This window comes from Sinocyclocheilus grahami, unplaced genomic scaffold (assembly GCF_001515645.1).
Source record: "Sinocyclocheilus grahami isolate Dianchi unplaced genomic scaffold, SAMN03320097.WGS_v1.1 scaffold452.1, whole genome shotgun sequence".
NCBI classification, from domain to species: Eukaryota; Metazoa; Chordata; class Actinopteri; order Cypriniformes; family Cyprinidae; genus Sinocyclocheilus; species Sinocyclocheilus grahami.
This window is the reverse complement of record NW_015505631.1, coordinates 492,287-505,196: the sequence shown is the minus strand read 5'-3', so window position 1 is coordinate 505,196 and position 12,910 is coordinate 492,287. Positions and strand designations below refer to the sequence as shown.

Below are 12,910 nucleotides of genomic sequence, written 5' to 3'. Positions count from 1 at the left end.
GATACGTAATGGAGGCAGGGCATTTAACAATTAACTTTATTATCCAAAATGAGTCTGACATCAGTGCACTGAACAGTGAAGATGAAGTTTATTCAGATTTAATTCAATTCAATTCCATTCAACTTTATTCAGTTGAAGTTTATTTCACTTCGGGAACATTCATTCACGGATTTGCACTACTGTCTTCACACACTAAAGACTTAAGAAACTATTACTTCTATTACTTCTATTAAGAAACTTAATAGAAAAATTTTCATATCGGCGGCATATTCGCCGATACCGATATATAGTGGCGACAGGCTCATATCGGCCGATAATATCGGCAAAACGATATATCGGTCGGGCTCTACTCATATGGTATTCATTTTATTTGTGCAGGTCTTAATAATACTTAAACTTCAGCTTAAAAATCCTGCAGATACCCTGTAAATCAATACATAAAGATTTTTTTCAGACTGTTATTTCATATGTCAGGCTTTACAGGGTTAAGAGGTGAATATCTTGATTATTTTATGTGCTTTTATTTGGCTATTAAATTTCCCATTCATTCCTGTCATTCAGTTTGATTTCGATTAGTTTTGATTCTTTTCTGTGAATCAGTTCAAACGGTCTGTTTCAGTGATTCAGTTCTAAATGATTAGTTTCAGAGCAACATCATGTGTTTTTTCTGTAACATCCCCTAGCCCTAATTCTGGGCCTCTCATCTGATGTTGCAGGTAGACTTCGAGGTGACCATCCCTGGCGAGGGGAAGGATCGCATCTTTAAAGTGTCCATTCACTGGCTGGCCAAAGTGTCGTGGCGGCTGCTGCAGGAGACGCTGGTCAGCGGACATCTGCAGGTCCCACTGGACTCTGTCCAAGCCCTCGATGTGGCCATGAGACACCTGGCCTCCATGAGGTACACTGCTCATGGACTTACAGGTCACAGACAAACATTAGGGGTTTAAAGGGATAGTTCACCCAAAAATGAAAATTACCCCATGATTTACTCACCCTCAAGACATTCTAGGTGAATATGACTTTCTTCTTTTAGACTAATTCAATTGGAGTTATATTAAAAAAATATCCTGGCTCTTCCAAGCTTTATAATGGCAGTGAATGGGTGTTTCTTGTCAGTAGTCCAAAAGAACTCTGATTGCATTTGTCTGAAAGAAGAAAGTCATAGACACCTAGGATGCCTTGAGGGTGAGAAAATCATGGGGTAATTTTCATTTTTGGGTGAACTATCCCTTTAACGATTTACTCATTTTCTCAATGCATCAATTACAATTACACTTAAAACAGTGTTATCTTAGTATCATTGAGATTCTTTTACATTTGAATTAACATTTTGATTAACTAATAATTTTTTTTTGCATATTTTATTTCTTCTGTTTTCATTTTAATATTTAAAGTTTTAGTAATTTTGTGTATATCCATATATATAAATGTGTATTAATTTGATTTCCATTTTAGTACAACTTAAATTAAATGAAAATGAGACATGTTGCCTAGCTAGCTGAAATAAAGCAAGTGTGAGTTTTTTTTTATTTTACTTTACATTTTTTCAAGTAACAAAAAATGTTTTAGTTGACCACAATAAACAGTTATTTCAGGCTAGAAAAAAAAATTAATGCTAAAAATGGAATGAATTGTGATTAAGTAAAGTGTCGGTAAAAATTTATAATATAAATGTATTCAATTACTTAGATGCTTAAATTATTGCAGATGGTGTGACGTTGCAATTTTATCATTGTTTATCATTGTTATTTCTAGACCAAGAAAACTCATGGAAATTAATCAAATTTTGTAAAAAAAAAAAATATATATATATTTTATTGGCACATTGTTATATTCCAAGTAGCCTGTATGTAATGCTTACTCTTAAGTTCATTGGTGCAGTAAACATTCCTTATTAGTTTGTCTTTTTCTTTTATTACCTAAGACACATTAGGAGAAGCATGTACGTAATCCTATGAACGCACTTAATACATAATCACATCATTATTGAAAATTAATCGGATCAAATCATTTGGAATTTGCTCAAATCGTTCCCGAGTCTAATCAAATTCAAACCCTAGTAAACATGCACTGGGTTTTATTTTTCTGACTTTTATGCTTTACTCTGCTAACTATTGTGTCCATCTCATCTGCAGGTACACTCCAGTGGGACGCTCCTTCTTCTCCCCTCCTGAAGGCTACTACCATCCTCTGGGTGGAGGCAGAGAGGTGTGGTTCGGTTTCCATCAGTCTGTTCGGCCGGCCATGTGGAAGATGATGCTCAACATTGATGGTATGACATGTCCTCTATTATTTCATGATCGCTCATTGTGCTTAAATACACGATATATATATATATATATATATATATATATATATATATATATACATTAAAACTCTCAATTTCTACTCTTCTCAGTATCTGCAACAGCCTTTTATAAAGCTCAGCCTGTCATTGAGTTCATGTGTGAAGTTCTGGACATCCGTAACATCGACGAGCAGCCGAAGACGCTTACTGACTCACAGAGGGTCCGTTTCACCAAGGAGATCAAAGGTGGGTTTCTTTATTTAGCAACATTATAACAAAATACCCTGGCAACCACTACTAAGAACACCTTTAGGAACTGCATAGTAACAACTTGACAACCATTTGAAAATGTAAATTTTTGCCAAATTTGGCTATTTTGTAGGGGGTTAATCAGTACTCAAAAATGACGGTTCGGTATGTAACCAAGTTTTGAAATCACGCTTTGGTATGATTTTGGCACAACGGAGAAAAACAAAACATTAAAATAGCTTATTTTTTATTAAATAGTGGTTTACTGAACAAACTATGATTCTGTATTTTAAATAAAAAAAGGTCCATGTTTTGTATCAATATTGTTTCAACTGGCGTCAGCACTCTTATTGTACTGGTTTATGGTTCTGTTGTAAATAGGGGAATAGATTTGAAATTCTGCCACCTTTGGATGCCAAATATTTTAGCAAAATATATATTATATTTTTATAATATTTTTTCATCCATGTTTTAATTTAGTTCTGTTGTGCAGCATCTTGTTATTTTTTGTAAAAAAATGTTTACATTTATTTTGTACATTTTATTTTTAATTTGAATACATTTTAAGATTGATTAAATTGTCAAAGTTGTATTAATCCATTTCATTAGACACCATTTTTGTTGATACATTTCTAATAAATCATAAAAAATAAAACGCAAAACACAGAATTTAGGGAAAAATAAAACCTACATTTAAAGGCAGCTACTTTTTAATTGTGAACAAACAAATCATGTTTGCATTCATTCTCCAGGTCTACCAAACATGTGGAAATAATTTCCTTCCCCATTAGTGGTAAATTAATATTGTGATAAATATCAATATTGTGTGATATAGAAAAAAAAAAGTATAATATTTTTGACCGTATCATCCAGCCCTATTTGGATGTGTTAAGTTTTGCACATGCAGTGGTTAAAACAACACTGCATTCATTCACTACACATGCATTCTGAACAGAAAACAGAAAATGTCATTCCGGATATGTGTTCATTACATTAGTTTGAGATGAAGTATCCGGTGAAGTCACTGGATGATCTCAGCGTCCTGCCACGGCTTTGTCTTCTAATTTATTTGTTGAAGTGGCTTGGATGAGTCATTTTGATATCATGCTTTTACACCGACATCGATTAAAAAAATCTAATGATGCAATCCTGAATCCTGAAAACCATCTTCATGCATTCCAAGAGGAATTATTGTGGACCCGGCATTTCATTTTAGTCTTAGACTGAAGATTGTAATTGCTGCTGTGGCTGGAAGTGGCGCCCAGTTTATTTAGTTAAAGGAACACTCCACTATTTTTGAAAATAAAATAGCTCATTTTCCAACTCCCCTAGAGTTAAACAGTTGAGTTTTACCGTTTTCGAATCCATTCAGCCGATCTCCGGGTCTGGCGGTAGCACTTTTAGCTGTAGCTTAGCATAGATCATTGAATCTGATTAGACCGTTAGCATCTCACTCAAAAATGACCAAAGAGTTTAGATATTTTTCCTATTTAAAACTTGACTCTTCTGTAGTTACATTGTGTACTAAGACCGACGGAAAATGAAAAGCTGCAATTTTCTAGGCCGATATGGCTAGGAACTATACTCTCATTCCGGCGTAATAATCAAGGAGCTTTGCTGCCATACCATGGGTATTACTCAGCGCCTGAAAATAGTCCCCAGCTAGATAACTTCCAATAAGCTTATTTTCAGGCGCTGAGTAATACCCATGGTATGGCAGCAAAGTTCCTTGATTATTACGCCGGAATGAGAGTATAGTTCCTAGCCATATCGGCCTAGAAAATTGCAGCTTTTCATTTTCCGTCGGTCTTAGTACACAATGTAACTACAGAAGGGTCAAGTTTTAAATAGGAAAAATATAGAAACTCTTTGGTCATTTTTGAGCGAGATGCTAACGGTCTAATCCGATTCAATGATCTATGCTAAGCTAAGCTAAAAGTGCTACCGCCAGACCCGGAGATCGGCTGAATGGATTCGAAAACGGTAAAACTCAACTGTTTAACTCTAGGGGAGTTGGAAAATGAGCCTATTTTCAAAAACAGTGGAGTGTTCCTTTTAATGCTGCTGAAATTCTGAAACTGTGCTGGTTCTGGTGCAGGAAACTGCGAAATAAAGTGCCTGCATGACAAAAACATAATTATCCGTCAATTAAATCTGACTCTTAAAGTATAGACAGTTCATTTATAATGCATTTGATTTATCTAATCACCTTAACAAGCTTCATAGCTCTGTTTAACTTCTTGTTTTGTTGGTGTCAGGTCTGAAGGTGGAGGTTACGCACTGTGGTCAAATGAAAAGGAAGTACCGCGTCTGTAACGTCACAAGACGTCCTGCTAGCCACCAAACGTGAGTATTGTGATGTGAAACTTTCTCTGAAGTCTTTAGCATTCATAGTATCATTTTCATGTGGGATTTCACACACTTGTTGCATTTTTCGTAATGTTCATACTTTAAGTAATTAATCCTGAATCGTCAGGTTTTGATATTTATTAAGTGACTGAAAATATTCACAGTTTTTGGAGGGTTGAAATCATTGACCGAAACGACAATGTTTAATTAGCACTACGATGGTGCATTTTGGCTTGTCATTGTTTCTATAAATATATATCCATTTGACATATTCATTATATTTTTACTTAACATTATTTGTCTTCATTATTTAATATTTGTTTGAATAAATCTGTCAGGAAAGCAGGTTTTTATTACAGCCACCATTTAAATGTTTATATTTCAACAACAAATTCGAATAGAAACATAATTATGTAATTATAAAATAAATTAATATAATAAATAAAATAAATACATTTTTAAAAACTCGTGCCTTATGTGCAGTTTAAATGTTTAGATGCAACTCAGTTTTTATTTGAGTGTTGATTATTAAATAAATGTAATTAATTGATTAATAAATAAACAATTTTCGGTTCTGGGTTTCGGCTTAATGAGATCTTTCTGTTTTGGTATGAAATTTATTTCGGCCACTAATTTCTCATTGTGCAGGGGTAAATTCTGAGTTAATGTTATTTGCATGTTTATGTAGCAGTGCTATTTTAGTATCATTGAGATCCTATTTTAGTTGATGTTAATATTTTAAAATAGATTTTATTTTTATATTTTCTGCTTTCATGTTAATTTTAGTCAACATTTTATTATTTGTGTGTTGTCATTTTTATGAGTTTTTGTCTATATCATTTTTTATTTCAGTTTTTATTTGAGTTTTTTTAGTACATCAAGTGAAATGGAAAAAATGTTGCCTTGGAAAATAGCTAAAGTAAAATAACTTTACATTATTTATATTAAATTTGATTTCAGTTAACATTTATTTTAAGTTTTTTTTTCATGATTTTAGTTTGTTAACCCTGTTATGTAGTTAATAACAGTTACTTCTGTGTCTGTATGAAATGCATATTTGTTTTCTGCTGTCAGATAGTTTGTCTAATAACTGCTAATCTGTCTAAACTCTGAGATCAGCGAATTAAGATCTTATCACTTGTGTCTCCAGGTTTCCCCTGCAGCTTGAGAGCGGACAGACGGTGGAATGTACCGTGGCTCAATACTTCAAGCAGAAGTACAACCTGCAGCTCAAATACCCCCACCTGCCCTGCCTACGGAGTTGGAAAATGAGCCTATTTTCAAAAACAGTGGAGTGTTCCTTTTAATGCTGCTGAAATTCTGAAACTGTGCTGGTTCTGGTGCAGGAAACTGCGAAATAAAGTGCCTGCATGACAAAAACATAATTATCCGTCAATTAAATCTGACTCTTAAAGTATAGACAGTTCATTTATAATGCATTTGATTTATCTAATCACCTTAACAAGCTTCATAGCTCTGTTTAACTTCTTGTTTTGTTGGTGTCAGGTCTGAAGGTGGAGGTTACGCACTGTGGTCAAATGAAAAGGAAGTACCGCGTCTGTAACGTCACAAGACGTCCTGCTAGCCACCAAACGTGAGTATTGTGATGTGAAACTTTCTCTGAAGTCTTTAGCATTCATAGTATCATTTTCATGTGGGATTTCACACACTTGTTGCATTTTTCGTAATGTTCATACTTTAAGTAATTAATCCTGAATCGTCAGGTTTTGATATTTATTAAGTGACTGAAAATATTCACAGTTTTTGGAGGGTTGAAATCATTGACCGAAACGACAATGTTTAATTAGCACTACGATGGTGCATTTTGGCTTGTCATTGTTTCTATAAATATATATCCATTTGACATATTCATTATATTTTTACTTAACATTATTTGTCTTCATTATTTAATATTTGTTTGAATAAATCTGTCAGGAAAGCAGGTTTTTATTACAGCCACCATTTAAATGTTTATATTTCAACAACAAATTCGAATAGAAACATAATTATGTAATTATAAAATAAATTAATATAATAAATAAAATAAATACATTTTTAAAAACTCGTGCCTTATGTGCAGTTTAAATGTTTAGATGCAACTCAGTTTTTATTTGAGTGTTGATTATTAAATAAATGTAATTAATTGATTAATAAATAAACAATTTTCGGTTCTGGGTTTCGGCTTAATGAGATCTTTCTGTTTTGGTATGAAATTTATTTCGGCCACTAATTTCTCATTGTGCAGGGGTAAATTCTGAGTTAATGTTATTTGCATGTTTATGTAGCAGTGCTATTTTAGTATCATTGAGATCCTATTTTAGTTGATGTTAATATTTTAAAATAGATTTTATTTTTATATTTTCTGCTTTCATGTTAATTTTAGTCAACATTTTATTATTTGTGTGTTGTCATTTTTATGAGTTTTTGTCTATATCATTTTTTATTTCAGTTTTTATTTGAGTTTTTTTAGTACATCAAGTGAAATGGAAAAAATGTTGCCTTGGAAAATAGCTAAAGTAAAATAACTTTACATTATTTATATTAAATTTGATTTCAGTTAACATTTATTTTAAGTTTTTTTTTCATGATTTTAGTTTGTTAACCCTGTTATGTAGTTAATAACAGTTACTTCTGTGTCTGTATGAAATGCATATTTGTTTTCTGCTGTCAGATAGTTTGTCTAATAACTGCTAATCTGTCTAAACTCTGATTTAAATCTTGAAATGAGATCAGCGAATTAAGATCTTATCACTCGTGTCTCCAGGTTTCCCCTGCAGCTTGAGAGCGGACAGACGGTGGAATGTACCGTGGCTCAATACTTCAAGCAGAAGTACAACCTGCAGCTCAAATACCCCCACCTGCCCTGCCTACAGGTGGGCCAGGAGCAGAAACACACCTACCTGCCCCTGGAGGTCAGTGCTGTCAACCGTACGCTTAGAACGACCATAGACGACATTCTCTGTTCTGATATGGTTTGCTGTTCTCGCAGGTGTGTAATATTGTAGCAGGGCAGCGGTGCATCAAGAAACTGACAGATAATCAAACCTCCACCATGATCAAAGCCACAGCGCGATCAGCACCAGACAGACAGGAGGAGATCAGCAGACTGGTGAGTGGCATTTATATCTATAGTCACGCACTTAATTTGGTTGCGTAATAATTCGTATCCACAGCATCTATGTATTTAACCCTCTTCTCTCATGTTCCTGCTGTCCGTGCGGTCCATCTGAATGAGTTCAGGTTGCTGTCTGTGTTAATGGAGGTCAGCCATGATGTTGATTAGCTGATTAGCTGTGATCTCTCTACAAGAGCACTTTGTGAACTCTTTACCCCGTTCCCTGCAGATTTACAGTCTTTCCAGCTGTCAGTTCTGAGCTAATAACGCGTGATTGAAGCTCTGCTGCTCTTTATACCTTATTAAAATGACAGCCAATCAGGTGCTGAATCAGTGTTGCCGTGGCTGATTTTTCATTTAGATGCAGAAATCTCTAAACAAGAGTGGAGAGGCTGCGTGGGAGGAATGCAACTGACGAGGCCAATGAAATGCCTCAAAACGAAAAAGTCTCGCTTTGAGACTGAGCTTAAAATACCACGGTGAGAGTATTTTTACACTGTGAAGTACAGCAGGATCTGAGCTGGGATATCTTCAGCTCGCAGCATGAAATGCTTCTGATAAACATCCTGCGTGTTCACTCCATCTCAGGAGAGTTTCTTCATTTCAGTCTCATTTAATCTGAATTCTGGCAGTTTTACCAGTGATCAGGCCTGCAGGAGTTAAAGTGTTAACATATGAGTAGTTTTATTAATTCAAAATATAGGTTTTAAAATGGACTCATTTTAGGACTAATAGACAGCTATTTTAGTATTATTTGTGTAATATTATAGCTATTATTTTTATATTTTAAATTATGTGCTTTTGTAATTTTTATTATATATTTTTTAAATATATGTGCATATTGAATTTAGTTTAGTGATTTTAGTTCTTCAAAAAGTTGTGATTTTCTAGGCCGATATGGCCGATATGGGTGCAGCAGGCGCAATGATATTACGCAGCGCCTGAAAATAGTCCCCAGCTAGATAACTTCCAATAAGCTTATTTTCAGGCGCTGAGTAATACCCATGGTATGGCAGCAAAGTTCCTTGATTATTACGCCGGAATGAGAGTATAGTTCCTAGCCATATCGGCCTAGAAAATTGCAGCTTTTCATTTTCCGTCGGTCTTAGTACACAATGTAACTACAGAAGGGTCAAGTTTTAAATAGGAAAAATATAGAAACTCTTTGGTCATTTTTGAGCGAGATGCTAACGGTCTAATCCGATTCAATGATCTATGCTAAGCTAAGCTAAAAGTGCTACCGCCAGACCCGGAGATCGGCTGAATGGATTCGAAAACGGTAAAACTCAACTGTTTAACTCTAGGGGAGTTGGAAAATGAGCCTATTTTCAAAAACAGTGGAGTGTTCCTTTTAATGCTGCTGAAATTCTGAAACTGTGCTGGTTCTGGTGCAGGAAACTGCGAAATAAAGTGCCTGCATGACAAAAACATAATTATCCGTCAATTAAATCTGACTCTTAAAGTATAGACAGTTCATTTATAATGCATTTGATTTATCTAATCACCTTAACAAGCTTCATAGCTCTGTTTAACTTCTTGTTTTGTTGGTGTCAGGTCTGAAGGTGGAGGTTACGCACTGTGGTCAAATGAAAAGGAAGTACCGCGTCTGTAACGTCACAAGACGTCCTGCTAGCCACCAAACGTGAGTATTGTGATGTGAAACTTTCTCTGAAGTCTTTAGCATTCATAGTATCATTTTCATGTGGGATTTCACACACTTGTTGCATTTTTCGTAATGTTCATACTTTAAGTAATTAATCCTGAATCGTCAGGTTTTGATATTTATTAAGTGACTGAAAATATTCACAGTTTTTGGAGGGTTGAAATCATTGACCGAAACGACAATGTTTAATTAGCACTACGATGGTGCATTTTGGCTTGTCATTGTTTCTATAAATATATATCCATTTGACATATTCATTATATTTTTACTTAACATTATTTGTCTTCATTATTTAATATTTGTTTGAATAAATCTGTCAGGAAAGCAGGTTTTTATTACAGCCACCATTTAAATGTTTATATTTCAACAACAAATTCGAATAGAAACATAATTATGTAATTATAAAATAAATTAATATAATAAATAAAATAAATACATTTTTAAAAACTCGTGCCTTATGTGCAGTTTAAATGTTTAGATGCAACTCAGTTTTTATTTGAGTGTTGATTATTAAATAAATGTAATTAATTGATTAATAAATAAACAATTTTCGGTTCTGGGTTTCGGCTTAATGAGATCTTTCTGTTTTGGTATGAAATTTATTTCGGCCACTAATTTCTCATTGTGCAGGGGTAAATTCTGAGTTAATGTTATTTGCATGTTTATGTAGCAGTGCTATTTTAGTATCATTGAGATCCTATTTTAGTTGATGTTAATATTTTAAAATAGATTTTATTTTTATATTTTCTGCTTTCATGTTAATTTTAGTCAACATTTTATTATTTGTGTGTTGTCATTTTTATGAGTTTTTGTCTATATCATTTTTTATTTCAGTTTTTATTTGAGTTTTTTTAGTACATCAAGTGAAATGGAAAAAATGTTGCCTTGGAAAATAGCTAAAGTAAAATAACTTTACATTATTTATATTAAATTTGATTTCAGTTAACATTTATTTTAAGTTTTTTTTTCATGATTTTAGTTTGTTAACCCTGTTATGTAGTTAATAACAGTTACTTCTGTGTCTGTATGAAATGCATATTTGTTTTCTGCTGTCAGATAGTTTGTCTAATAACTGCTAATCTGTCTAAACTCTGATTTAAATCTTGAAATGAGATCAGCGAATTAAGATCTTATCACTTGTGTCTCCAGGTTTCCCCTGCAGCTTGAGAGCGGACAGACGGTGGAATGTACCGTGGCTCAATACTTCAAGCAGAAGTACAACCTGCAGCTCAAATACCCCCACCTGCCCTGCCTACAGGTGGGCCAGGAGCAGAAACACACCTACCTGCCCCTGGAGGTCAGTGCTGTCAACCGTACGCTTAGAACGGCCATAGACGACATTCTCTGTTCTGATATGGTTTGCTGTTCTCGCAGGTGTGTAATATTGTAGCAGGGCAGCGGTGCATCAAGAAACTGACAGATAATCAAACCTCCACCATGATCAAAGCCACAGCGCGATCAGCACCAGACAGACAGGAGGAGATCAGCAGACTGGTGAGTGCTGACCTCTAGTGTGCTCTAGCTTTTCATAGAGTGAGCACTGGCTAGTGCATTGTTGTCATGGTTACATAGGCAGGGTATTTTTACCTGTAGGATAATATAGTGCTGGAAAATACAGCAAAAAGAAAGAAAGAAATATTTGTTTTTTGAGCCTTTTGATGATATCTCAATAGTTGCATTAAATGCATTAAATGGCTTCAAGTTTTTCAATCAAAAGAATCATAATTTCACTCACACACACACACACACACATATATATTTATAATTTAATAGATATATATTAATATACATTATTTTTAATTATTTAATTTACATCTCAGTATTTATGCATTTGCTATTAAATGGCTTGCTATTACAATTTTCAATCAAAGGAACCGTCATTTCAACCAAAGCCATTGTTGCCAACCAGCAATGTTTGAGATTTGTAACATTTGAATATATCTCAATATTTATGCATTTGATATTAAATGCCTTAAAATAGTGGTCACCAACCTTTTTAGGCCCAAGATCCCTGACCTCGGCCTTTATGAAAGACAAGATCTACCTATTGAAGAACTGATAGAAAAAGACATCCCAGATTGTGCTTCAAATTTGAGGCCTTTTACTTAGTATTTTAATTAGTGATGCGCCGGTCATAGCTGATTCAGAATTCAGATTTTCTTTTTTAACTAGCCAATTGGATTCTGATACTGATACAGATTTTTAAGCAAATGTATTTATTGGCTATTTGCTTTATAACAAACAAACTGGCTTTAAACTAAAATATCTAGCCATTTAAAATTAGAGGCAACCACTGCATTTTAATCACCATCTGCACGGGCAGTTGTTTTTGATTTGATTTAGATTAATTTCAGGATTTAAAACAAAAACAGAATGGTCTGACTTTAGGTGTTATTTATTTATTTGCTACTTAAACATCTGCACGAAACAAAAACAGCAGGTCTGAATGAGACGTACTCTCTGACAGCAGGTGGCACTAATGAACAGGGTTGCCACGTTTTCGCAATAAATCTAGTCCAATCCTGTTTCGAGGGGGGTTCCCCTGTAAAAATCGCATTCCGGGGGTAAAATACATGTTTTTTTCGGCGGGGACGTTCCAGTAAAATTCACATTCCAGGGGCTAAATATCACGTTATTGGGGTCGCTTCAACACGCGGACATGAATAACAACCCGTGGCAACAGTGTTAAAGTAGCCCTATTCCGCGGGAAAACCGCAGACTTGGCAACACTGCTTATGAACCGACCGCAATATAGCGTTTCCTTGTGTACCGCTGTAAACAAAGCAGCGCTGCGCTTTATACGGAGGAGAAGAAAATGCCATTGCCATCGAAACTTTTCTCAAGAGAGTTCCCTTCAGTGATACATTAATATAACCCCAGAAATGTAATGCATTTTTGTACTTATTTTACTGTTATTTTCAGGATCTACTGGGACAGTGATAAAGATCTACCAGTCGATCGCGATTGACGGGTTGGTGACCACTGCCTTAAAAGATCCGTTATTTCAACCAAAGTCATTGAGACCAAGTAGATATGTAATTTGTAACATTTGTCACATAAAAAAACTAAAAATATTTGTGAAAATGGCAACATTTTAAAAATTATTTTTCTGCCTTTTGATGATATTTGATATACATCTCAATATTTATGCATATTAATAAATCTCAATATTTATGCATTTTGTATTGATTGACTTTATATATATATATATATACACACAGTGGGTACGGAAAGTATTCAGACCCCC

At 34.4% G+C, this 12,910-nt stretch overlaps 1 protein-coding gene across 1 annotated transcript in view; it reads left to right on the top strand.

Moving 5' to 3' along the window:
* Positions 1-12,910, top strand: part of LOC107552510 (protein argonaute-1-like) — a 42,729-nt gene that overhangs the window by 15,389 nt on the left and 14,430 nt on the right. The window contains exons 4-9 of the mRNA XM_016234405.1: positions 717-898; positions 2,136-2,272; positions 2,399-2,533; positions 4,795-4,882; positions 7,650-7,797; positions 7,875-7,994. Coding sequence (XP_016089891.1) covers positions 717-898; positions 2,136-2,272; positions 2,399-2,533; positions 4,795-4,882; positions 7,650-7,797; positions 7,875-7,994 — 810 coding nt within the window. The remainder of the gene's footprint in view (positions 1-716; positions 899-2,135; positions 2,273-2,398; positions 2,534-4,794; positions 4,883-7,649; positions 7,798-7,874; positions 7,995-12,910) is intronic.